Here is a 26,390-nt window from a genome sequence, read left to right as displayed (position 1 = left end):
AAGTTTGGAAGAGGTTTTTTTGATATATAACTGAACATTGAACATTGCTTTATTGTCACGAGTAGGCTTCGATGAAGTTACTGTGAAAAGCCCCTAGTCGCCACATTCCGGCGCCTGTCCGGAGAGGCTGGTACGGGAAGAGAGAGGCAGGAATTGACATTGGACCACTGGATAACGTGGCTGGAGAAGTAATAATAGGAAAGAAAGAAATGGTAGAAGAATTGAATAGTTACTTTGCATCAGTCTTCACAGGGGAAGACACTAGTGGGATGCAAGAGCTCCAGGAGAACCAGGGGGCAGACGTGAGTGACCATTACTAAGGAGGAGGTTCTGGGGAAACGGAAAGGTCTGAAGGTGGATAAATCATCTGGACTGGATGGACTACACCCCAGGGTTCTGAAGGAGGTAGCTGAGGAGATTGTGGAGGCATTTGTGATGATCTTTCAGTGGTCACTGGAGGCAGGAAGCGTCCCAGAGGAGGTTCACAAGAATTAGGGCCTGGTCAGATCCCACTTGGAATAATGTGAAGTGTTGTGCCCATATCTAAGGAAGGATGTGCTGGCCTTGGAAAGGGTCCAGAGGAGGTTCACAAGAATGATATAGGGCAGCACGATATTGCTTCACAGCTCCAGAGTCCGAGGTTCGATTCCTGGCTTGGGTCACTGTCTGCGCAGAGTCTGCACGTTCTCCCCGTGTGCGCGTGGGTTTCCTCCGGGTGCTCCGGTTTCCTCCCACATTCCAAAGATGTGCAGATTAGGTGGATTGGTCATGCTAAATTGTCCTTAGTGGCCAAAATTGCCCTTAGTGTTGGGTGGGGTTACTGGGTTATGGGGATAGGGTGGAGGTGTGGGTTTGGGTAGGGTGCTCTTTCCAAGAGCCAGTGCTAACATGATGGGCCGAATGGCCTCCTTCTGCACTGTAAATTCTATGAAATGATCCTGGAATGAAGGGTTTGTCATATGAGGGTGGATCTTATTGAAACTTACAGAATACTGAGAGGCCTGGATAGAGTGGATATAGAGAGGATGTTTCCACTAGTAGGAAAAACTAGTACCCGAGGTCACAGCCTCATACTAAAGGGACAACCCTATTCAACAGGGATGAGAAAGAATTTCTTCAGCCAGAGGGTGGTGAATCTGTGTAACTCTTTGCCGCAGAAGGCTGTGGAGGCCAAATAACTGAGGGTCTTTTAGACAGAGATAAATAGGTTCTTGATTATTAAGGGGATCGGGATTATGCGACATTCCTGCCACAATCTTCAAACAGCAGTTGCTGCTCCTTTAAAATCAGCTCTTCTATTTGACGACTTCACTGAGGTAGCTGTACTGTAAATTCTGATGTACTATTGCTTGATTCATAGGCCAAGGTGCATTATGCTTTTTAGTGATAAACAAATCAGGTTCCGTCTGTGTCCTCCATTAGGTTTGAGGTGGAACTAATCAGCCTCCAGCCGGATTGTACCATTGTGTTCCTGTTCTCTCCCCCCCCCCCCCCCCCCCCATCAAATTGATTGGAGCCGATGTTGAGGCTACCTGAACAATATTAGATAGCAGATGGGATAGAGGGACCATATTATTCAAGGTGCTGTTTTTTGTTGGACAACAAGGACAATCCTCCACGCCGTTATCTTTCACACCGGCTCCCCCCAATCATCCGGAGTAACAAAACAAGAAATAAGGAAGATGTCAAGAGAGCAAAAGCTTTATTAAACACTCTGACTCATCAGTCAGACAGACAATGTAGAGCAAATATTAACCTCAACGCTTACAAAAGGTGTCCTCAAAACAGAACATTATTTGCCCAATTTACAACAAAATACCTGTGCATTTACAGGAGTCTCTCGGGGGTGATACATCAATATGCTGATTTGTGTCTCAGTTCCACCCCTGGGGGACAGATAGTCTCAGACTCCCCTCTCAGGGAGCTATATCTTTACAGACTAGAGTGCGTCCCTCTCGCGCCCAGTGTTTTATCTACATCCTGAGTGATGTATCAGTCCCTCTTTCTCAGGAGATTTTCAGAGCAATAACACACTATGTATTAATTGGCTGGTCTCAGTTGTGCAATAATCACCTCTTCCTGCGCAGTGAGTTACAAAGATACAATCATATATACACAGAGACTGGTACGGGAGCACAGCCATTATGTTACTCGCAATCCAGAGGCCTGGATTAATAATAGAATCCCACAATGACAGTTGAGCAATTTATAGAACATAGAACTGTACAGCACAGTACAGGCCCTTCGGCCCACAATGAAATGAAAAAAATGAAAATCGCTTATTGTCACGAGTAGGCTTCAATGAAGTTACTGTGAAAAGCCCCTAGTCGCCACATTCTGGCGCCTGTTCGGGGAGGCTGGTACGGGAATCGAACCGTACTGCTGGCCTGCTTTAAAAGCCAGCGATTGAGCCCAGTGAGCTAAATCATTCCCTATTGTACCCAACGATGTTGTGCCGAATTTAAATTCAGTTAATTAAATAAATCTGGAATAAAAAAATTAGTAGCATCAGTGATGATGATGACAGGAAACAGGCCAGTTGTAAAACCCCCATCTGGTTCACTAATGTCCTTTAGGGGAAGGAAATCTGCCGTCCTGACCCGGTCTGGCCTACGCGTGACTCCAGACCCACAGCAACGTGGTTGATTCCACACTGCCCTGAAACGGCCGAGCTAGCCGCTCAGTTGCATCGACAACCACGATGTACAAGCTGCAATCCACACCGACTGCAGCGGTTCAAGACTCACTACCACCTTCTCAAGGACAGTTTGGAGTGGGGCAGTAAACACCAGCCTCGGCCACAACTCATAAACGAATGAAAGAAGGAAAACGCTGAGCATTTGTCGCTTTGTTAATCCCAAAGACAAGAAGGGGAACCGACAGTCACCCAGCCCGTTGATGGAGAAGTGACCGTCCCAGTTTGTGCACATCATAGAGTTGTAAAATATGGCCAAAAATGAAAACAATGCAGGTAAGAAACTTGTCATAAATGTACATTCTTCAGCATTTAATTCAAATTCACCGCTTCATTTTTATTAAACCCTCCCATAATCGGCGGAAGAAAAGCCAACTAAAGCACACAGCTGGCCAGAGCTTTCAGTCAAGAGGGAATAGAAAGACTGGTCCCTCCCTTCACAGGGTCTTCGGAGAATGAACCCTTCCCCTATGAGTAATGGATATTGCTTAAGGCACAGTGTGAGCAAGCAACCTTATTTTAAAAAGACACCATGAAGAAAACTGTCTGTGAATCGAAAAAGACAAAAAACTCCCCTTGGATTTGCAGATGACTCTAAGGAGCAAGTTCAAGCTTCACGCAGGTGAGGCTGATGTATATATTACAGCACCGCCTGCTACTGGATATAAATGGTACTACATCAACCATCCTCCCCTTTTATCTGGGTAAAATAAAATTGAGAGAAATGATTAATATAAGGCGCTTTCAAGGTCTAAGTAAAGCATTTTAACCAAAGCAGCCATGCGCTTATATACAAGGCCTCGGTGAGGCTTTCTGATTGACTGGATTGGAAGCAAACAGTAGGAAGAAGGGAGAAATGGGGCAGGAGGATGGGGGAGAATGGGGCAAGGGGATGGGGGAGAATGGGGCAAGGGGATAGGGGAGAATGGGGTAGGAGGATGGGGGGAATGGGGTGGGGATAGGGGAGAATGGGATAGGGGGGAATGGGGCAGGAGGATAGGGGGAATGGGGCAGGAGGATAGGACAGGAGGGAATGGGGCAGGAGGATGGGGGAAAGGGGCAGGGGGATAGGGGATAATGGGGCAAGGGGATGGGGGAATAGGGCAGGAGGATAGCGGGAATGGGGCAGGAGGGAATGGGACAGGGGTATAGGGAATAGGGCAGGAGGATAGGGGGAATGGGGCAGGAGGATAGGGAGAATGGGGCAGGAGGGAATGGGGCAGGAGGATGGGGGAAAGGGGCAGGAGGATAGGGGATAATGGGGCAAGGGGATGGGGGAATAGAGCAGGAGGATAGTGGGAATGGGGCAGGAGGGAATGGGACAGGGGTATAGGGAATAGGGCAGGAGGACAGAGGGAATGGGGCAAGGGGGATAGGGGGAATGGGGCAGGAGGATAGGGGGAATGGGGCAGGAGGATAGGGGAATGGGGCAGGAGGATCGGGAATGGGGCAGGAGGATCGGGAATGGGGCAGTAGGATAGGGGAATGGGACAGGAGGATCGGGAATGGGACAGGAGGATCGGGAATGGGACAGGAGGATGTTGGTGTTGGGGGGAGTGGTGTTGGTGGGGGTGATATTGGGGGGGTTGGTGTGTGGGGGTATATATGGTGTTCGGGGGTTCGGTGTGGGGGGAATCCGTGTTGGGGGGGTGATACTGGGGATTCGGTGGGGGGGGGGGGATATTGGCGGGGTCGGTGTGGGGGGGTTGGTATTGGGGGTGATACTGGGGGATAGGTGTGGGCGGGGTCGGTGTTGAGGGTGATATTGGGGGGGTCTGTGTGGGGGATATGGGGGGTCGATGTGGTGTTATTGGGGGGTGGGGATATTGTGGGGGGATTGTGGGGAGTGGGGATATTGTGGGGGGTGGGGATATTGTGGGGGGTGGGGATATTGTGGGGGGATTGTGGGGGGTGGGGATATTGTGGGGGGTGGGGATATTGTGGGGGGTGGGGATATTTTGGGGGGCGGGGAAAGCCGTCCCCCCCCCCCGGTCTCTAAGACAGTCTGTGGTGATTGGTGTCCGGCGGTTGTGCGGCGCCCTCGGCCTCGCCGATGAGGCGGTCCGACTCGCAGTTGATGTCGGGGTAGTGAGCCGGCTGGCTGTTTGAGCGCAGACACACTGGGGGGAAGGGGAAGGCGAAGCTGCCCAGGCAGCAGCCCGGACAGGAGAGCTGCTGGTCCGGCTCCAGCTCGGCCCCGCCGGGGGAATTCACCCGCTGGCTGCGCTCAAGCTCCGCGGCCTCCAGCGCAGGCGCAGTGACAGGCGGCATTCGGCACGTGGTGCCCAGCGCGCTCTCCGCAATCCGCCCGCTTCCGGTCTCCAGCGCATGCGTACTTTCCCACGGCCGCCTGTTCCCCAAGTCCAGCGCATGCGCACCTTCCAACAGCCGCCTGTTTCCCGCGTCCAGCGCATGCGCACCTTCCGACAGCCGCCTGTTTCCCGCGTCCAGCGCATGCGCACTTTCCGATAGCCGCCTGTTTCCCGCGTCCAGCGCATGCCCACTTTCCGACAGCCGCCTGTTTCCCGCGTCCAGCGCATGTGCACTGCCCGACAGACGCCCATTTTTCGCCTCCGGCGCGTGCGCGCTCTCCGACAACCCCGCATGCGCAACGTCAGTCAACACCGGCGCACTCCCAGCCGGCTCGCAGGTGCTGGAAATGTTCGAGAATGACCGTTGGTAGTCGGGCTTACTCGCCGGCGTCTCCACGCTGTCAGTCCCAGTATTGTCGTCCGCAGTGCGGTAAGTGCTGCCGCGGCCGGAGGAAGGCGAAGGCCTGTCGGAGTTCCCTGAGCGGCTAATGGGAGCGGGCGGCTGCTCTTCCCTCTCGCAGGCCGCGGCGGTGGCTCTGACCGTTGGCCCCTGACCCCGGCCGGGTGAAAGGTCAGAGTGGGCCAGGAGCTCGGGCAGCGAGCGGCAGCGGCGGGCGGGATGCGGGCCGGCGGGGAGGCCGCTCCGCGGCGGGTTGACTGGTTCCGGGGTGAGGGGCTGTATGCCACCCGGGGAAGGCGGCAGCAGCTCGAAGCTCAGCGAGATGACAGAGTGGCTGGGGGAATCGTACAGTTTGATCTTGCCGCCCTTCAGGTCGGCGCGGCCGGAGAAAGGGTTCACCCGGGCGGCGGGGCCCAGGCCCTCCACCCCCAGTGCCGCCGGGGAGCACATGTCCGAGTGGCTGCGGGATAGGCGAGGTTCACACTGCACCCGCAGGCTGTTGGAAAGGTCTCGGTCCGGTCCCCTGCTCCTTCTCCACTCACGTTCTGTGTTTCCTAAGGGAGAAAAGAGACTTTTACAGCACGGGTTTAGATACAGAGTAAAGCTCCCTCTGTCTGCACTGTCCCCATCAAACACTCCCAGGACAGGTACAGCACGGGGTTAGATACAGAGTAAAGCTCCCTCCACACTGTCCCCACCAAACACTCCCAGGACAGGTACAGCACGGGGTTAGATACAGAGTAAAGCTCCCTCTGTCTGCACTGCCCCCATCAAACACTCCCAGGACAGGTACAGCACGGGGTTAGATACAGAGTAAAGCTCCCTCTACGCTGTCCCCATCAAACACTCCTAGGACAAGGACAGCACGGGGTTAGATACAGAGTAAAGCGCCCTCTACACTGTCCCCATCAAACACTCCCAGGTCAGGTACAGCACGGGTTTAGATACAGAGTAAAGCTCCCTCTACAGTGTCCCCATCAAACACTCCCAGGATAGGTACAGAACAGGGTTAGATACAGAGTAAAGCTCCCTCTACGCTGTACCCATCAAACACTCCCAGACAGGTAGAGCACGGGGTTAGACACAGAATAAAGCTTCCTCTACATTGTCCCCATCAAACACTCCCAGGACAGGTACAGCATGGGGTTAGACACAGAGTAAAGCTCCCTCTACACTGTCCCCATCAAACACTCCTAGGACAAGGACAGCACGGGGTTAGATACAGAGTAAAGCGCCCTCTACACTGTCCCCATCAAACACTCCCAGGTCAGGTACAGCACGGGGTTAGATACAGAGTAAAGCTCCCTCTACAGTGTCCCCATCAAACACTCCCAGGATAGGTACAGAACAGGGTTAGATACAGAGTAAAGCTCCCCTGCTGTCCCCATCAAACCTTCCCAGACAGGTACTGCACGGGGTTAGACACAGAATAAAGCTTCCTCTACATTGTCCCCATCAAACACTCCCAGGACAGGTACAGCACAGGGTTAGACACAGAGTAAAGCTCTATCTACACTGTCCCCATCAAACACTCCCAGGTCAGGTACAGCACGGGGTTAGATACAGAGTAAAGCTCCCTCTACAGTGTCCCCATCAAACACTCCCAGGATAGGTACAGAACAGGGTTAGATACAGAGTAAAGCTCCCCTGCTGTCCCCATCAAACCTTCCCAGACAGGTACAGCACGGGGTTAGATACAGAGTAAAGCTCCCTCTACACTGTCCCCATCAAACAATCCCAGGACAGGTACAGCACGGGGTTAGATACAGAGTAAAGCTCCCTCCAACACTGTCCCCATCAAACACTCCCAGGACAGGTACAGCACAACCCGTGACATTATGCCATAAATTTATAGCTGAAGACTTTAGTGCCGCTCTGTCCGTTAATCCCTCCCTCTGGTTCCTATTCCTTTCCACCTTCATCCTTGTGCTTTTCTTCCCTCTTTCTGTCTTACCCTCCATTGTTACACTCTTCCTTTCTACTCAGTCCCTCAATCCTTTCCTGAACTCTTCCTCTTTCCATCCCTAACTCCTCAGAGTCAATTTACCATTGTGTACGGTTGAAACTTCCACGGTGACGGGCTGTTCTCCTGCATTCTGCAGTCCGGAACCTGGGTCCTTGTACAGTTTCAGCATGGTCTCCAGCCTCTGGGCAATCTCTGCAAACGACGGGCGCTGCCTGGAATCCATCTTTAAGACACGCACAAAACAGAAATGCAGAACAGGTCAGAGAAACAAGGAGCAGTGTAAGAATCCATGCTTTCCTCGTTCTGGTGCCCTGCTCCTCGAGCTGCACTGCAGTACGTGTTTTACAGAGACAGAACTGTCTATATCACCTTAACAGAACACCAGACTGACTATTGGAGAGTGAGCATACACCCACCCAATGGTAAGATCCCATTCTTATTCAGCTGGCTGAAAGTTAACACAATGCTTGAAATACTGCCCCCACAGAGCGGGGACGTCACTTTGTGGATGGTTGGGTGCATTGGCAAGTTCCGTCCTTCATACGTTGCTTTTTCAAGATCCTTCCCATACCAGCCTCCCCGAACAGGTGCCGGATTGTGGCGACTAGGGGCTTTTCACAGTCATTTCATTTGAAGCCTACTTGTGACAACAAGCGTTTTCATTTTCTCAATCATTGGGATCAGCAAATGCCCCGGAGAGATGCAGCTTTGCGTTGATCTACCACTGACGTTAATAGTAATAATCTTTATTGTCACAAGTAGGCTCACATTAATACTGCAATGAAGTTACTGTGAAAATCCCCTAGTCGCCTCATTCCAGCGCCTGTTCGGGCACACTGAGGGAGAATTCAGAATGTCCAATTCACCTAACAAGCACGCCTTTTGAGACATGTGGGACGAAACAGGAGGAAACCCACTCAGACACGGGTAGAACGTGCAGACTCCGCACAGACAGTGACCCGAGCAGGAATCAAACCTGGAACCCTGGCGCTGTGAAGTAACAGTGCTACCCTCCGGGCTGCCCACAGGGAAAAAAAAATGAAAATCGCTTATTGTCACAAGTAGGCTTCAATGAAGTTACTGTGAAAAGCCCCTAGTCGCCACATTCCGGCACCTGTTCGGGGAGGCTGTTACGGGTCTCGAACCGTGCTGCTGGCCGGCTTGGCCTGCTTTCAAAGCCAGCGATTTAGCCCTGTGCAAAACAGCCCCGAGAGATTCCCTCCACCCACACCCAGGTTAAAGCTGTTTTTCCAGTGTACAGATCACTGGTAATATTACTCGTCATGCCAGAGAAATTTACTCTGCACAAGTGACATCACCCTGCCAGGAATCTCTCACTGATCAAAACTCCCTCCACACTGTCCCCATCAAACACTCCCAGGACAGGTACAGCACTGGGTTAGATACAGAGTAAAGCTCCCGCTACACTGTCCCCATCAAACACTCTCAGGACAGGTACAGCACGGGGTTAGGTACAGAGTAAAGCTGCCTCCACACAGTCCCCATTAGACACTCCCAGGGCAGGTACAGCACAGGATTCAAGTATCGCTCTACATTATCCCTTCATGGCACCTTGTCTTGAATTTCAAAGGAGTGCATAATACATTTCCAAATGTACTTCCAGGCGGCTCTGACCCATTTAAGATAGTGGTCTGGAGAATTATTATGAGTTATGAATCTTGTCAACAATGAATCTCAGGATAACCCAACACTATTTGACATTGAATGCATGTAAGTTCTTGGCTGATTTAAAAACAAAAAAAGCAAATTTTAAAATAGCAATGCAGTAACTCGCTGTCCAGCCCAATTGTGCAACTTGGAGACTCACAACACAGCAGTGGATAGCCAGCTTCAGGAATATAGGTGGGCAATCTCCCACCATCGTCTCAAACGTATTCACATCTAGGCCGAAGTCCTGAAGGAAATGGAGAATGGAGACTTTAGATCATTTAATTACTTGCATTGAAAGTGTGGAACAGGACCTCTTACCAATTCTTACAGATGCAACATAGAAAGCATCCTATCTTACTGCATCACAGCCTGGTGTGGCAACTGCTCGGCCCAAGACCACAAGAAACTATAGAGAGTTGTGAACACAGCCCAGTCCATCACAAGAACCTGCTCCCATCCATTGACTCTATCTACACCTCCCGCCGCCTTGGGAAAACGGCAGCATAATCAAAGACCCCTCCCACCCGGGTTATTCTCTCTTTCAACTTCTCCCATTGGGCAGGAGATACAAAAGTCTGAGAACATGGACGAAGACTCAAAAACAGCTTCCCAACTGTTACCAGACTCCTGAATGACCCTGTTATGAACTGAACTGATCTCTCCACACATCTTCTCTACTGAGTAGTCTACACTCTGTACACTTCACCAAATGCCAGTGTCTATGTATTTACATTGTATATTTATGTATGTCCTATGTTTTTCATGTATGGAGCAATCTGTCTGGACTGTGCGCAGAACAATACTTCTCACTGTACCTCGGTACACATGACAATAAATCAAATCCAAGTCCTCTGAGTTACTGGACCTCTCCCGTTAGCAGATGGAGAGATTAGGAGGAAGGAATGTTAAACTGGGCTAATCTCCACTCAGAACTGAACTGAGAGTGTCTAAACTCAATCCACGGACTACCAGCTGGCAGGGGTGGGGAGGGGGAACTTCCATATCATCAGTGGAGCCTAGATTTGAATCTGAATCCAGAATTGTGCTGATCCACTGTGCCAGGCAGTCCCTGACTATTTGTTTTGTTCCTGTCGGTGACCGGAAGAGAAGATTAGCGCAACTGTACAGCTCCACAAGTAAGACTCTTGTGGTTAAAAATTCTTCGTGGTACCTGCTACTGTGCTTTGGAACCCAGATGGTATTTACAATACTATTTTTGTAGCATTTACTGAAGTCACCAGATGGCGTCGTGGTCCTTGTGTTATACAATATGTGGAGTTGGTGCGATCCACTCTACATTGCTGGAAAGGCCAGTAAGTTGTGAATAGTAATACAATATAATCTTTATTAGTGACACAAGTAGGCTTGAAGTTAGTCTGAAAATCCCCTAGTCGCCACAGTCCGAGTACACAGAGGGAGAATTCAGAATGTCCAATTCACCTAACAGCACGTCTTTTGGGAGGAAACTGGAGCACCCGGAGGAAACTCGTGCAGACACAGGGAGAGCGTGCAAACTCCACATAGACAGTGACCCAAGCCAGGAATCGAACCTGGCAACCCGGGTGCTGTGAAGCAACAGTGCTAACCACACTGGCAGCAGTCTGTACCGTTTACAAGATGTACGACAGAAACTCACCAAAGTATCATTGACAACACCTTCCACACCCACGCCCTTTACTGCCTAGAAGGACAATGCATGGGGACCATCACCACCGGCAAATTGCCCTCCAGGCCACACCCGATCCTGACTTCAACAATATCACTGGGTCAAAAGTCTGGAACTCCTTCCCCAACAGCACTGTGGGTGTACCTACACCACGTAGACCGCAGCAGTTCAAGAAGGCAGTTCGCTACCACCTTCTTGACAGCAATTAACGGTGGACAATAAATACTGACTCAGCCAGCAACTCGTATTCTGTGAAAGAATAATAAAAGAAAACTGTGACAGATTGGGCCTATGTCTCCATGTGTCAAAAGGCAAGTCCAGGGAGGTTGGCACTACACAATGATCAATGGCTGGACACGGTGGTAGCTATCCCCTGTACACCAGATCCAGGAGAGAGCCCATAAAGCAGCGGGAGTTCAGAGTGAGAATCTGGAAAGCAGAGGGAGTTCAGAGTGAGAGAATCTGGAAAGCAGCGGGAGGTCAGAGTGAGAATCTGGAAAGCAGCGGGAGTTCAGAGTGAGAGAATCTGGAAAGCAGCGGGAGGTCAGAGTGAGAATCTGGAAAGCAGAGGGAGTTCAGAGTGAGAGAATCTGGAAAGCAGCGGGAGGTCAGAGTGAGAATCTGGAAAGCAGCGGGAGTTCAGAGTGAGAATCTGGAAGGCAGAGGGAGTTCAGAGTGAGAATCTGGAAAGCAGCGGGAATTCAGAGTGAATCTGGAAAGCAGCGGGAGTTCAGAGTGAGAATCTGGAAGGCAGAGGGAGTTCAGAGTGAGAATCTGGAAAGCAGCGGGAGTTCAGAGTGAATCTGGAAAGCAGCGGGAGTTCAGAGTGAGAATCTGGAAGGCAGAGGGAGTTCAGAGTGAGAGAGTATGGAAAGCAGTGGGAGTTCAGAGTGAGAGAATCTGGAAAGCAGCGGCAGTTCAGAGTGAGAGAATCGGGAAAGCAGCGGGAGTTCAGAGTGAGAGAATCGGGTAAGCAGCGGGAGTTCAGAGTGAGAGAATCGGGTAAGCAGCGGGAGTTCAGAGTGAGAGAATCGGGAAAGCAGCGGGAGTTCAGAGTGAGAGTATCTGGAAAGCAGCGGGAGTTCGGAGTGAATCTAGAAAGCAGCGGGAGTTCAGAGTGAGGGAATCTGTAAAGCAGCGGGAGTTTGGGGCGCCCGCAATGTGATCCCCAATAGAACGGAGGTTGGGCATCGGTGAAAATTGGGATTGGCGCCCAAACGTGATGCTGCAATCCCCTGCTGGCAGTGTGAACGAGGTCCACAATGCGCGCCGGCGGGGAATGTAAATAAATATGGGCCCGGGGCCCTATGCTCCGGCCACCCGTGATTCTCCGGTCCCCGTGGCCAGGAATCACGTGGGCGCAGATCACTTGTAGTCTCTACCAGCATGGCTCCGGCGTGCAGGACCTTGTGGTGGGCCATGGAGGCGAGGTCCACCATGCTCGGGTCATGCTGGTAGAGACCATCCGAGGGCAGGCCCCCCCTCCACCACCACGATGTACTGCCTGTCCACGCCGCAGCGTCCAGAACTCTTCCCCCACCACCCCTCCCCATGGTTCCCTGTAATAGGGAGACCCCTCACAAGGATTGGGCAGAGAAGGGGCAGATAAAGTTCAATGCAGAGAAGTGTGAGGTGATTCATTTTGACAGCAAGAAAATGGAGAGATAGTACAAACTAAAGGGAAAAGGACCTCGTTGTAAATGTCACTGAAAATGGCACGGCACGTTTGACAGCAGTTAATAATGCTTATCGCATCTTCGGCTTTATTAATAGGTACGTTGACTACAAGAGTAAGGAGGTCACGTTGAACTTGTATATGGCAACAGCTAGACCTTATCTGGAGAACTGAATCCAGTTCCGGGTGCCATACCTCAGGAAGGATGTGAAGACATAGGAGAGAATAGAAAGGCGATTCAAAAGAATTATTTCAGGGACAAACAACTGTAGCTGTGAGCAGAGGTGGATTTACAATTTGTGTGACCCTGTGCTGACCTTCATTTCTTCCCCCCCCGCCAACCTCACGCCCCACCTACCCTCACCCCACAGAACGTAAAGGCAGCAGCCTCAAAAATATATACATTGACCACTGCTTTTTAACTTGTAAACACACGCCTGTATGAATAATTGCTGAATTGAAACTTACCTCTTGTCAGAATGACGGTAAAGATGATCAATATTGCGACGTGTGAATCTTGAGGCGAGCAAATATGGAACTCGCTGATGAGCAACGGGATGGAAAAATCAACCGATGTCACTGCCGCTCAGGACGGAATGAGCCAGTCCAGTGCAGGAACAAATATACTCCAATCAACAACATGCATACGGGCAGCACGGCGGCGCAGTGGTTAACACTGCCGCCTCGCGGCGCCGAGGTCCCACGTTCGATCCCGGCTCTGGGTCACTATCCGGGTGGAGTTTGCACATTCTCCCCGTGTCTGCGTGGTCTCACATCCTCAACCCAAAAAGATGTGCAGGGTAGGTGGATTGGCCACGCTAAATTGCCCTTTAATTGGAAAAAAGAATTGGATCATTCAATGAGTGGAGTCCTGTGAGTCCAATATCAGTGGCTTTGTCCGGCAGGATTCCATTCTTTGTCTGGGAGACTTTGTGAAGACCAATCTCGAGAGCGATGGTGGCTCGAGCTTTCACCATGTGACCTGCTGCAGCCAATATATCAGGTCAGCAATGGTCCATTTTGAAAACCAGTTCAAACAGAAATAAAAGATGGACAGATTTTTAAGATTTTCTTGCTTCGTCCCTTCTTGGTATGGCAATTTAGATAGTTTTCTTTTACACTTTTACTTTACAAAATCATCAACTACATCATCACAGGTAAAATCTTGTAAAGGCACACTTTCAGTCGTCAACATTGCTGAACTTGTCAAATGTTCCTGACTCGTGGTACTTCAGAAATAGTTTTCAACTCTTTTCAATACAGAATAGGAATATTCACTGGGGAATTTGTGACCGGCATTGTTAAAAATATTTTCAGAATGGTTTCCACATTTGGAAAGGTTGCCCCCAAACCATCATGTACAAGTCTGCAAATCAGCTGGTGATCCTGAAGCACAGGGCTCACCATTATCATTATTGATCAAATGAATGAATTGTTTCACTTCATTTTCAAGAAGATTTGTGTCCATATCCTCTCGGTAGAATTCAATTAATTTCTTACTGCAGTGGCTTTTAACGTTTTCATCCAAACTTCTGTCAAAATACATGCAAAATAAATCAACAGTTTTCTTCAAAGATTCACTTCTACTCTGCAATCGCACTATTATTGCGTCACAAATAACACTGGCAGTCTCGACGATAATTTTCTTTTTCCGTTAAAATGATTTCATTGTCTCTAGGTTCATCGAAAATAACTTGTTTTGTATGCTTATCATCAAGATATTTTTATTAATGTTAGTGCCTCTGCTTCCCCTGAGCTACAGTCATTTTGAACTTCCATGATGAAACCTTCAGCTGAGACTAACAATTGTGCAGCATTCAAAAAAGCTATTTGCTGATGGCATTAATTCTTTGAGGTAAACGGTTCCACAAAAACAGCAATATCGTACTTTTCAAACTTCTCTCCTAAGGATTTACTTCAGCTTTCACACATGTTTTTTCTGAATTTGATGCAGTTATGTCTAATAGGTTTTCCTTTATAATCAGCAAAGTTCATTTTCAAAGGCAAAACAGTATCTGCACGAGCGGTTACCTGGTGTCACAATTCTTTTGACTGTCAAGTGCTTTTAATTTGCCTGCTCCAAGTGGCAACATATTCCACCGATAGGTGGAAACCGAAAAAAAGGCATACACATTTTGAGCAAATTCAAAAAAATGTATAGCTTCCTCACAGGCTTCAGCTGCAGATTAAATTCAAGGAATGCCTGGAACGTGGGATGAACAGGAGCTTGCATTATTCAGTCTTGCTTGTAGACCTAAATGCTTTCCTTCCACATTTGCAGCATTATTGACACTCTGCCCATGACAATCTTTGATATCCAAACCGAAGTTTGCAATGATTTCCAAAACTGCTGTTGCCAGGCACTCAGAAGTGTGGGATTGTAGCTGGACAAAGCAAAGAAATCGCTCGAAAACTTCACCGTCGCTGGTCACATATCTTGAATGTTGATTGGTCCACATTTGGGGGTGAATCAACTATTGTGGAATAGTATTTGCCATCTTTTATTTAATTAGTGAATTGGTTTCTGAGCTGTACTGTCATTATAGTGATGAAGTCAGCTTTAATATGAGCTCTAGAAGTTTAATGGTCAGCAATATCTCTTCCAACATTTCTCCAGTTAGAGAATCCGTCGACAAATGCTTGTTTCTCTTTTACTAGGTTCAGGGAATGATTTGCAAACATAACAGTAGGCCGGCTTTGAGTTTTCCAAATAAAATCAACCAATTTCTAATTTCCGTCATCCCATTTCTCTTCACCTTCAGAAAATAGGAATTTTGAAGAAATCAAAACCGCTTTCGGCCTCCAACCTCAGTCTCTTTCCTCAGATTTTTCCATATTAGCTATGTTTTCTGGTTTATTTCTGCCAAAATACAGATTTTGGTCATCAGGCCATGTCTTCAGGGTAGGTTTCTTCCCTTACTTCAACAGAAGAGTCAGCAATATTTTGTAGCTCCGTTGTGATTTCAGGATCCTCTTGTTCAGCTTTCTCAGGCGATGAGGTATCTCCAGAAATCGGCACGTCTAATAATTTGGATCAGGATGAATGTGCAGTTTGTGCTTTGAACTTTTTAAAGTAAAATGACAAAATGACTTTTTGCCCAGCTTCGTCCTCTTGGCTCGTCTTCAATTTTTTTGCATTTCTGACAGCCAGATTAATAATGTCGCTTCATATTGCTAAAGAAAATTATCTTGATTTTAGGCAACTAATAAAGAGCAGGCATTTTTTTCGCACAATCAATCCCACGTTATCAGGTTCAAACTCTGCAAAAAATTGGATTAATCTTTTAACTACGAAGCTGTGATTCTGATCATGGATTTCAGACATCACTCACTCTACTCTCCTCCTGCTTATCCCCCTCCTCACAAACCCTCCCGTCCCCTTTAGACCCAACCCCATCACAAACTCTCCTCCCCTCCGTAATGCATCCCTGCCCTCACGCACTCTCCTCCCTCATACACTCTTTCACCTCCACACCCCCCCCCCCCCCCCAATCCCCTCACAGTATCCCACCCTCAGCAGCCTCTAAGAATAATAATCGCTTATTGTCACAAGTAGGCTTCAATGAAGTTACTGTGAAAAGCCCCTGGTCGCCATATTCCGGCACCTGTTCAGGCAGGCTGGTACGGGAATTGAACCCGCTCTGCTGGCCTTGTTCTGCATTACAAGCCAGCTGTTTAGCCCACTGTGCTAAACCAGCCCCTATGCGATGAGGAAATATGTTTTCACCCAGAGGGTGGTTGGAAGCTGGAACAAATCTCAAATCTGAGGGAGTGGTGGAGGCAGTTTGATTGAGGTTTTTGAAAAGAAAGAACGTGTAAGGTTACAGGGATAAGGAAGGGGAGTGGAACTGGGTAGAATGCCCGTTCAGAGAGCCAGTGCAGACTCGATGGGCCGATTGGCCTCTTTCTACACTGTAAAGACAGTGACCCAGGGCCGGGATTCGATCCCGGGTCCTCAGCGCCGTAGGCAGCAATGCTAACCACTGTGCTGCCTGTGCTCCACATTCCTCCGTGCACTGATCAAAATCCTCATTCTGACCTGCAGATCCCATCATGGTCTTTTCATCCTAGCCCATGGCCACCAGTCAATCTTTCAACACTGTGTCTCTGTGCATTTCCCCCTGCCCTTCCTGTACTTTTTTTTTGCTGTGTCATAAATCATCCAATAACTTTACCGTTGCTTTAATTGATGCTGGTAATTTTTTAAAAATTGAATTTAAATTCTTAAAATGTCGTTGTGGAATTTGAACTTCTGTCTGCTGGATTATTAGTCCAGCAACATCAGCATGGCTGTGCCTTTGAAAGCAGAACGAGAGGGTGCACATTCAAACTAGAGAAGGGGACGTTTAACATGGATGTCAGGAAATTCTCAATCTCAAAGAGCCTATCCTAACTTTGGTGACATATTGGGTGGTGGGGGTTGGATGAAAGAAAGGCTTGTATTTTTAATCGACATTGACAGTAAACTTCTTGATGGAGCTGTGGGGGCAGAGATTTGGAATAATTTAGAAAACAATTGATTGTCACAGCGGGAGCGCAGGATTTCCCTGGATCGGTGAATTAAGAAAGGCCCAAAGTCCTTCCGCACCTGCAATTGACTTGATCAGAAAAGGTTCCATTTTGCTTCCGTGCATATTCAATTAGAGCTGAGGCTTTTTAAGGTCTTGTCAATTCTTATGGAGGCACATCAGCTGCACCTTGAAGAAGAGAGTGAGGGCGTTTGGCATTCTGGGCAAGGTACTTACCCAAACAAAGATTAAGGTGCTCATTCATCTCGCTGTTTGCTGGAAAAATATTCCCCGTCACAAAAGTGCTGCTGTATGTCTCAGCTTTGGATGCAAAGCAATAAATGGTCCCATAAAAATACAAGCCTTTCTTTCATCCAACCCCCACCACCCAATATGTCACCAAAGTTAGGATAAGCTGTCACTCGCCATCAATGTCTCACTGTCACTGCAAAACCATCCACATGGCAGGAACTCATGGGTGGTTCCTGATGAAGTTATGTCAATAATTTATGTGGCCCTCGCTGGCCATTAAACAATATCCTATGTATGGAAGCTGAGCTATCGTAATCACCTGCGAATACACACACAAACTAAACAAAGACTCCACTGAATGCAGAGAAAGGACACACAGCAGCATTCTGAATAATTCATAGCATTTAGAGCCCAGTCACAGACTAGTCATTCAAAATTAATGTACTGACAGAATGGCAGGAGGCTGATAGGGGAAAAATAGGCCTTCTGTTTGTCAAAAGGCATTGAATCTTCATGTTGGGGAAATGATGACGGTATTAAATCCTCACGGGTCACTGTGAGTTAGACGCAGTCGAGTAAAGCACCCTCTGTGCTGCCCAGTCAAGTGCCAGTGGGAGAACATTTAGTGGACAGTGACCATTGTATCATCAGAGTTAGGTTGTGGCTATGGAGAAAGACAAAAAACAGTCCAGCGTAAATATAATTAAGTGGGGGAAAGTTAACGTTAATGGGGTAAGAACGGATCTGTTCTAAACAAACCAGTCAAACGTTGGTAGGAAAAATGGTAGCCGAACATTGGGCTGCCTTCAAAGAAGCGATAGTTCAGGCATAGTGAAAGTCCCTCGAAAGGGAAAGCAAATAAAGCAAGAGCTCCCGAGATGACGAAAGAGATAGATATTAAGTTAAAGAAGAAAAGACAATTGTGAGGTGGAAAATACAATTGAGAGCAGGCTGAATGTAGAAGATTCAGAGGCCAGTTGCAAAAACAAATAAGAAGGAAAACGGAGGTGATGAAAGAGACTGACAGCTAACATAAAAGGGACTGCTAAAGTCATCCAGAGGCATGTAAAGAGTAAAAAGGTGGTAAAATGGCCAATTATGGACCAAAATAAGGCTATGTGCATGGAACCAGACAGCATGGATGAGATATTAAATGAATATTTTGCGTCTGTTTTTCCCAATAAAGAGGAGACCGACCATTGCACATTTTACAGGACCTCACATCAGAGTCTGCAGTTCCGTGTCCCAGGCTGCAAGGTCCCGGGAAGATGCTTATCCTGTAATTCAGACCTTTGAAATGAAATGAAAATCACTTATTGTCACAAGTAGGCTTCAAATGAAGTTACTGTGAAAAGCTCCTAGTCGCCACATTCCGGCACCTGTTCGGGAAGGCTGGTACGGGAATTGAACCGTGCTGCCTTGGTCTGCTTTCAAAGCCAGCGATTTAGCCCTGTGCTAAACCAACCCCTGTTGATCTTCGTGCATGCACAATACTCACCGCAGTCTAGCACCCGCCCCACATTCATACAGACCCCAATAGCAGGCTGTACTTTCATTTTTAATCACTCACCCTGTCCTGCACTATAAAAATAAAATCAGGACGGTTTTAAGTGGGGAAATATTTTTTCACCCGGAGGGTTGTTGGAGTCTGGAACAAACTTCCTGAGAGGGTGGTGCAATCAAGATACTCCAAAGGAAATTGGCGTGCTAGCTGAAGTGAAAGAATGTGCAAGGTAGCGGGGATAATGCAGGGCAGTGGGACTGAGTGGAATGCTCCTTCCGACAGCCAGTGCAGACTTGATGGGCTGAATGACCTCCTACTGCAATGTAAAGATTCTGTGAAGCCCCCCTCCAGAAATTTGAGCACATAACCCAGGTTGGCATTTGACTACAGTACTGAGGGAGCTCTCTGAAGTGAACATAAAAGATCCGGTGGCATTTGAAGAACAGAAGAATATGCCAGAGACCTGGCAGACATTGGTCTTTCAACCAAACATCACCAGGCAGCACTTTGGGATATCCTGACAATGTGAAGGCCGCTACATAAATACAAATTATTTTCAGGCTCCTAAAACACTCTTGGATGAAAAAGATTCTTAAAAGAGATACACAAAGGAGGTAGTTTACACGATAGCTCTGCTGGGAGCCTGTCACAATGGCATAGGCAGTAGCCAGGTCTGTCCGACAATCGTACAGGACTGGACAGTGCTCAGGCTCGCCCTGCAATACAGGCCAAGTCCGAATGAGTGAATCACAATGCAGGTTATTTACTGAAAGGGATATCTTTTTTAAAAATAGGGAACGGGAGTGGGAAGTGGAGCGACACCATGCGTGTTCATACAGATCGAACATTCCATGTCACCAGCTCCACCCTCAGCATTTCTGGTTTAATCCAGAAAAAGGGTGCCAAACTGGGATGCACTGACAAGCACTGCATTCCTTTTGTAAAATGAAAAACAAGATCTGTGAAGGACAACTGTACTTGCTGTAAATTCCATGCTTCACACTCCTACTGTGTGCACTTCCTCAGCTGCACTTTGTTCAGTGCCAGCTTGCTAGCACCCTTGCAGAAGATTGAATTTGAGTATTTCATTGGTCACTTGATTCAGCCCAATGCGATATCAGTCCAGTGAACGCACTGGCTGGAGCAAGTGTCACAATAAAGCCCTTGGGAAAAAAATATAACAAAGGGAACTGAATCCATGGCACATAAACAGGGTGGCAAAGTGGTTAGCACTGCTGCCTCACAGCTCCAGGGGCCCGGATTCAATTCCGACCTCGGGTGACTGTGTGGAGTTTGATCTTTCTCTCTGTCCCTGCGTGGGTTTCCTCTGGGTGCTCCGGTTTCCTCCCACGGTGCACAAATGTGCAGGTCAGGTGGATTGGCCATGCTAAATTGCCCCTTAGTGTCCAAAGGTTACTGGGTTACGGAGATAGGGTGGAGGCGTTGGCTTAGATAGGGTGCTCTTTAAAACGGCTGGTGCCTACTCGATGGGCCAAATGGCCTCCTTCTGCACTGTAAATTCTATGATTCACTGATTTTCTAGTGCGTACACCAGATGCTCTGTTAACCATGGCCCTGTGCAAATCAGAATAACAGTTACCCATTTGTAGACGAGGGTGGCATTAGTGAAGGGAAGTGTGTACTCAAGTGACACTACTGGCTGGTGAAATGTCACGTGATTCGCAGTGACGTCAGCAAAGCCGTTTTGTGGGCTTCCGGGGAGTTCACCATCTCAACCTGTAGAATCAACATCTCCAGAGCTGAGCGCGTCATCCAGAATGGCAGTTCATTCAATTACAAAAGGAAATTAGGAAAGCAAAGAAAGAAAGCATGGAAAAATGTGGCATGTAAATTCAAGGAAAACGTAAAGATGTTTTATAAATATATAAAGAACAGGAGTCTAACTAAAGGTAAGTGTAGGACCTATTAGAGACCAAACAGGCAATCTTTGAGTGGCAGCAGAAGATTTGGGTATGGTTCTTTTTTTTTTACCCCATGCATTTTTTCCAATTAAGTGGCAATTTAGTGTGGTCAATCCACCTATCCTGCACATCTTTGGGTTGTGGGGGCGAAACCCACGCAAACACAGGGAGAATGTGCAAACTCCAGAGGGACAGTGACCCAGAGCCAGGATCGAACCTGCAACCTCGGCGCCATGAGACAGCAGTGCTAACCACCGCCACTGTGCTGCCCTTGTGGGTATGGTTCTTAATGAACCACTTTGCATCCACCATCACAAAAGAGGGGGATGATATGGACATTGTAGTCAAGGAGGAGGAGTGTGAAATATTGGATGGTACAAACATGGAAACAGGAACTATTAAGGGGTTTAGCAACTTTGATTACATGCCCCAGATGACATGCAGCCAAGGCCGAGAGGGAAGGGAGGAAATAGCACAGGCTGGGCTATCATTTTCCAATCTGCTTTGGCTACCAGCGTGGTGCTGGAATGTTGTACTGTTGTTTAAAAAGGAAGGAAGAGACAGACCACACAATTACAGGCCACTCAACTTAACTTTGGTGGTGGGTATGTTATCGGAAAGCACTCTGAGGGACAGTATAAATTGTCATTTAGAGAGGCATGCACTAAGCAAGGACATTCAGCATGGATTTGTTCAGCAAAGGTCCTTCCTGATAAACTTGACTGAATATTTGAAATGAAATGAAAATCACTTATTGTCACGAGTAGGCTTCAATGAAATTACTGTGAAAAGCCCCTAGTCGCCACATTCCGGCGCCTGTCCGGGGAGGCTGGTACGGGAATCGAACCGTGCTGCTGGCCTGCTTGGTCTGCTTTAAAAGCCAGCGATTTAGCCCAGTGAGCTAAACCAGCCCCTTTTTGAGGAGGTTCAATGAGGGTAGAATTTTTAATAAGATCTTTCACAAGGTCCCTAATGGCAGACCGGTAAGAGAAGTGAAAGTCCAGTTGGATTGAAGGAAAAAGGGCTATTTGGATCAAAAAGTGGAAGGAAGCACCGGCTAAAGGTCAACAGGGGTTTTTGTAATCAGAAGGCTGCTTCCAGTATGATTCTGCAGGATTCAGTACAAAGTCCCTTGCCTTTCATGGTATACATGACAATGGTTTGAACTTAAATGTAGGCAATATGATGAAGAAGCTTGCAGATACTACTACCACATGAATGAGAAAGCTGAAAACAGCGAGGAAGATGTCAATGGACTGGGCAGGAAAGTGAGGTGATGAATTTGGAGGGCAAACAATGTAATTCTGAGGCATGCAGAGGGATCTTGGAGTTCATGTCCACCAATGCCTGAAGGTAGCAGGACTGGTAGATAAGGGGCGGCATTCTCGAACGGCCACCACCGGAATCGGGAAAGATGATTGGGCGGAGAATAGCTTCAGACGGCAAAATCACGGCAGGCCCTGGTTTGACGCCAAATCGCCATTTAAAGTCACGGTTCACCACCGCGTAGAGTTTAAATGGCATTTACATCTCATTAGTCAGCCTACCCACGATTCTCCGCCTCCGATGGGCTGCGTTCCTGGCGGCGCGGTCCACGTGTACTCTCAAAAATCAGCCTGGTGGCAGCTGAGAGGAGTGACCACGGGTCGCTGGACCGGACACTGGACGTGCTGGCGGGGTAGATGGCCCTGCCAGGGTCGGGGGGGGAAGAGGCCAGGCTGCCGGGGTGACCCCCCTGCCATGGGACTGGGGCGGTGCCCAACCAGCCGCAGATTCGCGCCCATAGATCGGGAAGTTATGCTGAAACTGTATAAAATGCTAGTTAGGCCAGAACTAGAGTTTTGTGTAAGGTTCTGGCCACTGCAAAACTAGAAGGTTGTGAGAGAGATATTCATAGAATCACTACAGTGCAGAAGGAGGCCATTCAGCCCGTCGAGCCTACACCGACCCTCTGAGAGAGCACCCTACCTAGGCCCATTCCCTCAGCCTGTCCCCGTAACCCTGCCTAACCTGCACACCTTTGGACTGTGGGAGGAAACCGGAGCACCCGGAGGAAACCCACGCGGACACGGGGAGAACGTGCAGACTGCGCACAGGCAGTGACCCAAGCGAGGAATCGAACCCGGGTCCGTGGCGCTGTGAAGCAGCAGTGCTAGCCATTGTGCCACCGTGCCATCACCTTGATAAAGGTGCTACCAGGAATGGAGAATTTTTACGATGGACAAAGATGGAGTCAGCTGGGTTTGTTTTCCTCGGTACAGGGGTGTATACAATGACGAGTCCAAATAGATTGAACAGAAGGTCCTATTTCCCTGAGCAGAGAGGTCATTAACCAAGGGACATAGACTGAAATGTATTGGTGGGATCCATAAGGTGTATGAAGTCTTATATAAAACTCTGGTTCAGCCTCTTAGAGAAACAAAGCATTGCTTTGCTCAAATATCTATAAAGCATCAGGAACATTTCAATGCAACTCATTCTGTTTCCAGCACTTTGAGACATTGGTGAAAGAAGTGTCGAAAGTTGGAAAAGGCATTGAGCTGTATCACTGAAGCAGAATAAAGGCAGTGGGTTATAATGTTGAAGATGATACTGGTGGTGAGCTGCACCTTTAAGGTGGACACAGCACAGTGAGCTGGACCATCGAACGTGGATGCAAGGTGGTGAGCCGTATCATCAAAGCCGACACAGATGGTATGAGCTGTACAGGCAGGAATGGTCAGGCAGTGAGGGTCTCAGTCACTGCAATCTCTTCAAACCTGACAAACATCAGACATCTCTGCTGTCCTCCAACGATGGCCAGCCCATTCAACAATTCAGTGAACCCCATCACCACAGAGCTTCTGGGCACAATCTTTGACTGTTCCACAGCAGCAAAAACAACAGGTCAGACACAAGTCGCAGATACCCTGATAGAATCTGTGGTTCTGAGGGAGCGTTATTAACCTGAAATTTAAACTCTTCATGGATCTTGCCTGACCTGCCGAGTATTTATCACATTCTCTGGTTTTGATTTCCAGCATCACTTTTGGATTATTGACTGAATATATACTGCACACGTGTAGCTCCGCTTCATGCTCAGTGACAGCCACTGTCAGGTTCATTGTAACAGGTTACTGCAAACAATTTTGGAAAATCCAGCCTTCCATCTGTAAACTTGAACTGATTGCACACTTCCTGCCTAAAGTTTGACTAGCACCAAGTCATGTTCACCCATTACCCTGTGCTTCCTGAATCACTCTTAGTCCAGCAACCTCTCGATTTTACAATTCCCACCCTATCAAAGAACAATACATACAGGAACAGGCCCTTCAGCCCTCCAAGCCTGCACCGATCACATATCCTATCTAGACCAACCGCCTGTATCCTTCTCTACCCCGTCTGTTCATGTGTCTATCCAGATATGCCTAAAAGGTCACAAACGGATCGGCCTCAACCATCTCACTTAACATTGCATTCCAGGCCACCACCACCCACTGTGTAAAAAAAACCTCCTTCGCACATCTCCACTGAACCTTTTCCCCCTCACCTTGACCTTGTGCCCCCTTGTAATTGTAATTTCCACCCTGGGAAAAAAGCCTCCAACTGTTCACCCTATCTGTACCCCTCATAATTTTATAAAATTTTATCAGGTCGCCCCTCAGTCTCTCTAGGGAGAACAATCCCAGTTTATTTAATCTCTCCTCATACCTAATACCCTCCATACCAGGCAACATCCTGGTAAATCTTTTCTGTACTCTCTCTCCAAAGCCTCCACGTCCTTCTGGTAGTGCGGTGACCAGAATTGGACACAGTATTCCAAATGTGGCCTAACCAACATTCTATATGACTGTAACATAATTTTCGAGCTTTTATACTTTATACCCCGTCCTATGAAGGCAAGCAGGCCATATGCTTTCTTTTATCGCTTATCGTTTAAGGGTTTATCCGTGTAACCTCCTCCAACCCTCCCAAGGTCTCTGCATTTCTCCAATTTTAATAATAATAATAATAATAATAATCGCTTATTGTCATAAATAGGGTCAATGAAGTTACTGTGAAAAGCCCCTAGTAGCCACATTCCGTGCCTGTTCGGGGAGGCTGGTACAGGAATTGAGCCTGCGCTGCTGCCTTGTTCTGCATTACAAGCCAGCTGTTTAGCTCACGCTGCTAAAGCAGCCTTGTATATTTTGGCCTCTCGCACATCCTCGATTCCCTTTGCTCCACCATTCAGTGGCTGGGGCCCTAAGCTCAGAAATTGCCCCCCTAAACCTCTCTGTGACGCCCCTGAAAATGCACATCTTTGAACAAGATTTTGGTCACCATTTCTTAATAGCTCTTGTTGTCTCTTAGCAAAATTGTCTGATTATGCTGCTGCACAGTGCTTTGGGGCATTTTGCCATGTTGTAGGTGCTATATAAATGCAGCTTGTTACCTCTGTGCGGGGCAGGTAGTCTGGATCGGCCGGTATGCGGGCGATGATCTCACACAGAATGATGCCGTAAGCGAAGATGTCTGTCTGTGATAGGGACATATTACAAACAGAATGATCAAAGAGAGATCTTGGAGTCTGCTTACTTACATCACCTTAATCTTGTTGCTGTCTTACACAAAATTTCAACTTAACCAGCTGTCTTTTGGGTAACATTGGAAATTAAGTATATACTTGGTCACTATCAGGCTCTATCCCCACCCTTCTCAATGCCATCCATCAGTGTCACACTTTCATTCCTTTTTAAAGTGGCAATGTTCCATTCATTTACAAGGATATAAAGCAAAACCAATTCAATTTTTAAATTTACTTCTCGGAATTTTCAACCTTCAAACTATACCAAGATTTAGAGAGGTCAATGCAATTTGCTCTGGGATAGAAATAGGGTCATACAATCTGCATGAGAACCAAGGGAAAGGCAGACACTCTGCTACACGACTGGCAAGGAGCTAGACAGTCTGTTCCAGAAACCAGAGTAGGCTAGACAGTCTTTTCTAGAAATCGGAGAGGGTCAGGCAGTCCGTTCTAGAAACCAGAGAGGGCCAGGCAGTCTATTCCGGAAACCAGAGAAGGCCAGACAGTCTGTTCTAGAAACCAGACTGGGCTAGACAGTCTGTTCCAGAGACTAGAGATGGACAGACAGTTTGTTCTAGAAACCAGAGAGGCCCAGGCAGTCTGTTCCAGAAACCATAGAGGGCCAGACAGTCTGTTCTCGAAACCAGAGAGGGCCATTGAGTCTGTTCTAGAAACCAGAAATGCACAGTCAGTCTGTTCTCGAAACTATAGAGAGCCAGACAGCCTGTTCTAGAAACCAGAAAGGGCCAGGCAGTCCATTCTAGAAACCAGAGAGGATCAGGCAGTCTATACCCGAAACCACAGAGGGCCAGCCAGTCTGTCCACGAAACCAGAGAGGGCCAGCAATCTGTTCTAGAAACCAGAGAGGACCAGGCAGTCTGTTCTAGAACCAGAGAGGGCCATGCAGTCTGTTCTAGAATCAGAGAGGGTCAGGCAGTCTGTTCCAGAAACAAGAGAGGGCCAGCTATCTGTTCTAGAAACCAGAGAGGCTCAGCCAGTCTGTTCCAAAAAACCATAGAGGGCCAGGCAGTCTGTTTTAGAAACTAGAGAGGCTACAACAGTATGTTCCAGAAACCAGAGAGGGTCAGACTGTCTGCTCCAGAAACCAGAGAGGGTCAGACAGTCTATTCCATAAACTGGAGAGAGCAAGACAGTCTGCTCCATAAACCAGAGAGGGTCAGACAGATTACTCTAGAAACCGGAGAGGGTCAGACAGTCTGTTCCAAAAACTGGAGAGAGCCAGACAGTCTGCTCCAGAAACCAGAGAGAGCCA

At 48.1% G+C, this 26,390-nt stretch overlaps 1 protein-coding gene and 1 long non-coding RNA gene across 3 annotated transcripts in view; one reads left to right on the top strand and one right to left on the bottom strand.

Annotated features, from left to right (window-relative positions):
* Positions 1-4,654: 4,654 nt before the first annotated feature.
* Positions 4,655-26,390, bottom strand: part of tesk1b (testis associated actin remodelling kinase 1b) — a 138,638-nt gene continuing 116,902 nt past the window's right edge. The window contains exons 7-10 of one of the 2 annotated variants that reach the window (XM_038805910.1): positions 24,986-25,069; positions 9,202-9,288; positions 7,455-7,596; positions 4,656-5,961 (exon numbers count right to left, since the gene is read on the bottom strand). In XM_038805910.1, the coding sequence (XP_038661838.1) occupies positions 4,691-5,961; positions 7,455-7,596; positions 9,202-9,288; positions 24,986-25,069 (1,584 nt within the window). In that variant the 3' untranslated portion in view covers positions 4,656-4,690. Of the gene's footprint in view, positions 5,962-7,454; positions 7,597-9,201; positions 9,289-24,985; positions 25,070-26,390 lie in introns of both variants that reach the window. The other variant, XM_038805911.1, reaches the window with a different exon arrangement.
* LOC119970766 lies at positions 5,308-13,452 on the top strand. Its single transcript, XR_005461671.1, has 2 exons — positions 5,308-5,437; positions 12,484-13,452. It is a non-coding gene; the product is annotated as an uncharacterized LOC119970766 (long non-coding RNA).

Source organism: Scyliorhinus canicula, chromosome 8 (genome assembly GCF_902713615.1).
Source record: "Scyliorhinus canicula chromosome 8, sScyCan1.1, whole genome shotgun sequence".
NCBI lineage: Eukaryota > Metazoa > Chordata > Chondrichthyes > Carcharhiniformes > Scyliorhinidae > Scyliorhinus > Scyliorhinus canicula.
This window is presented reverse-complemented; position numbering and strand designations above follow the sequence as displayed.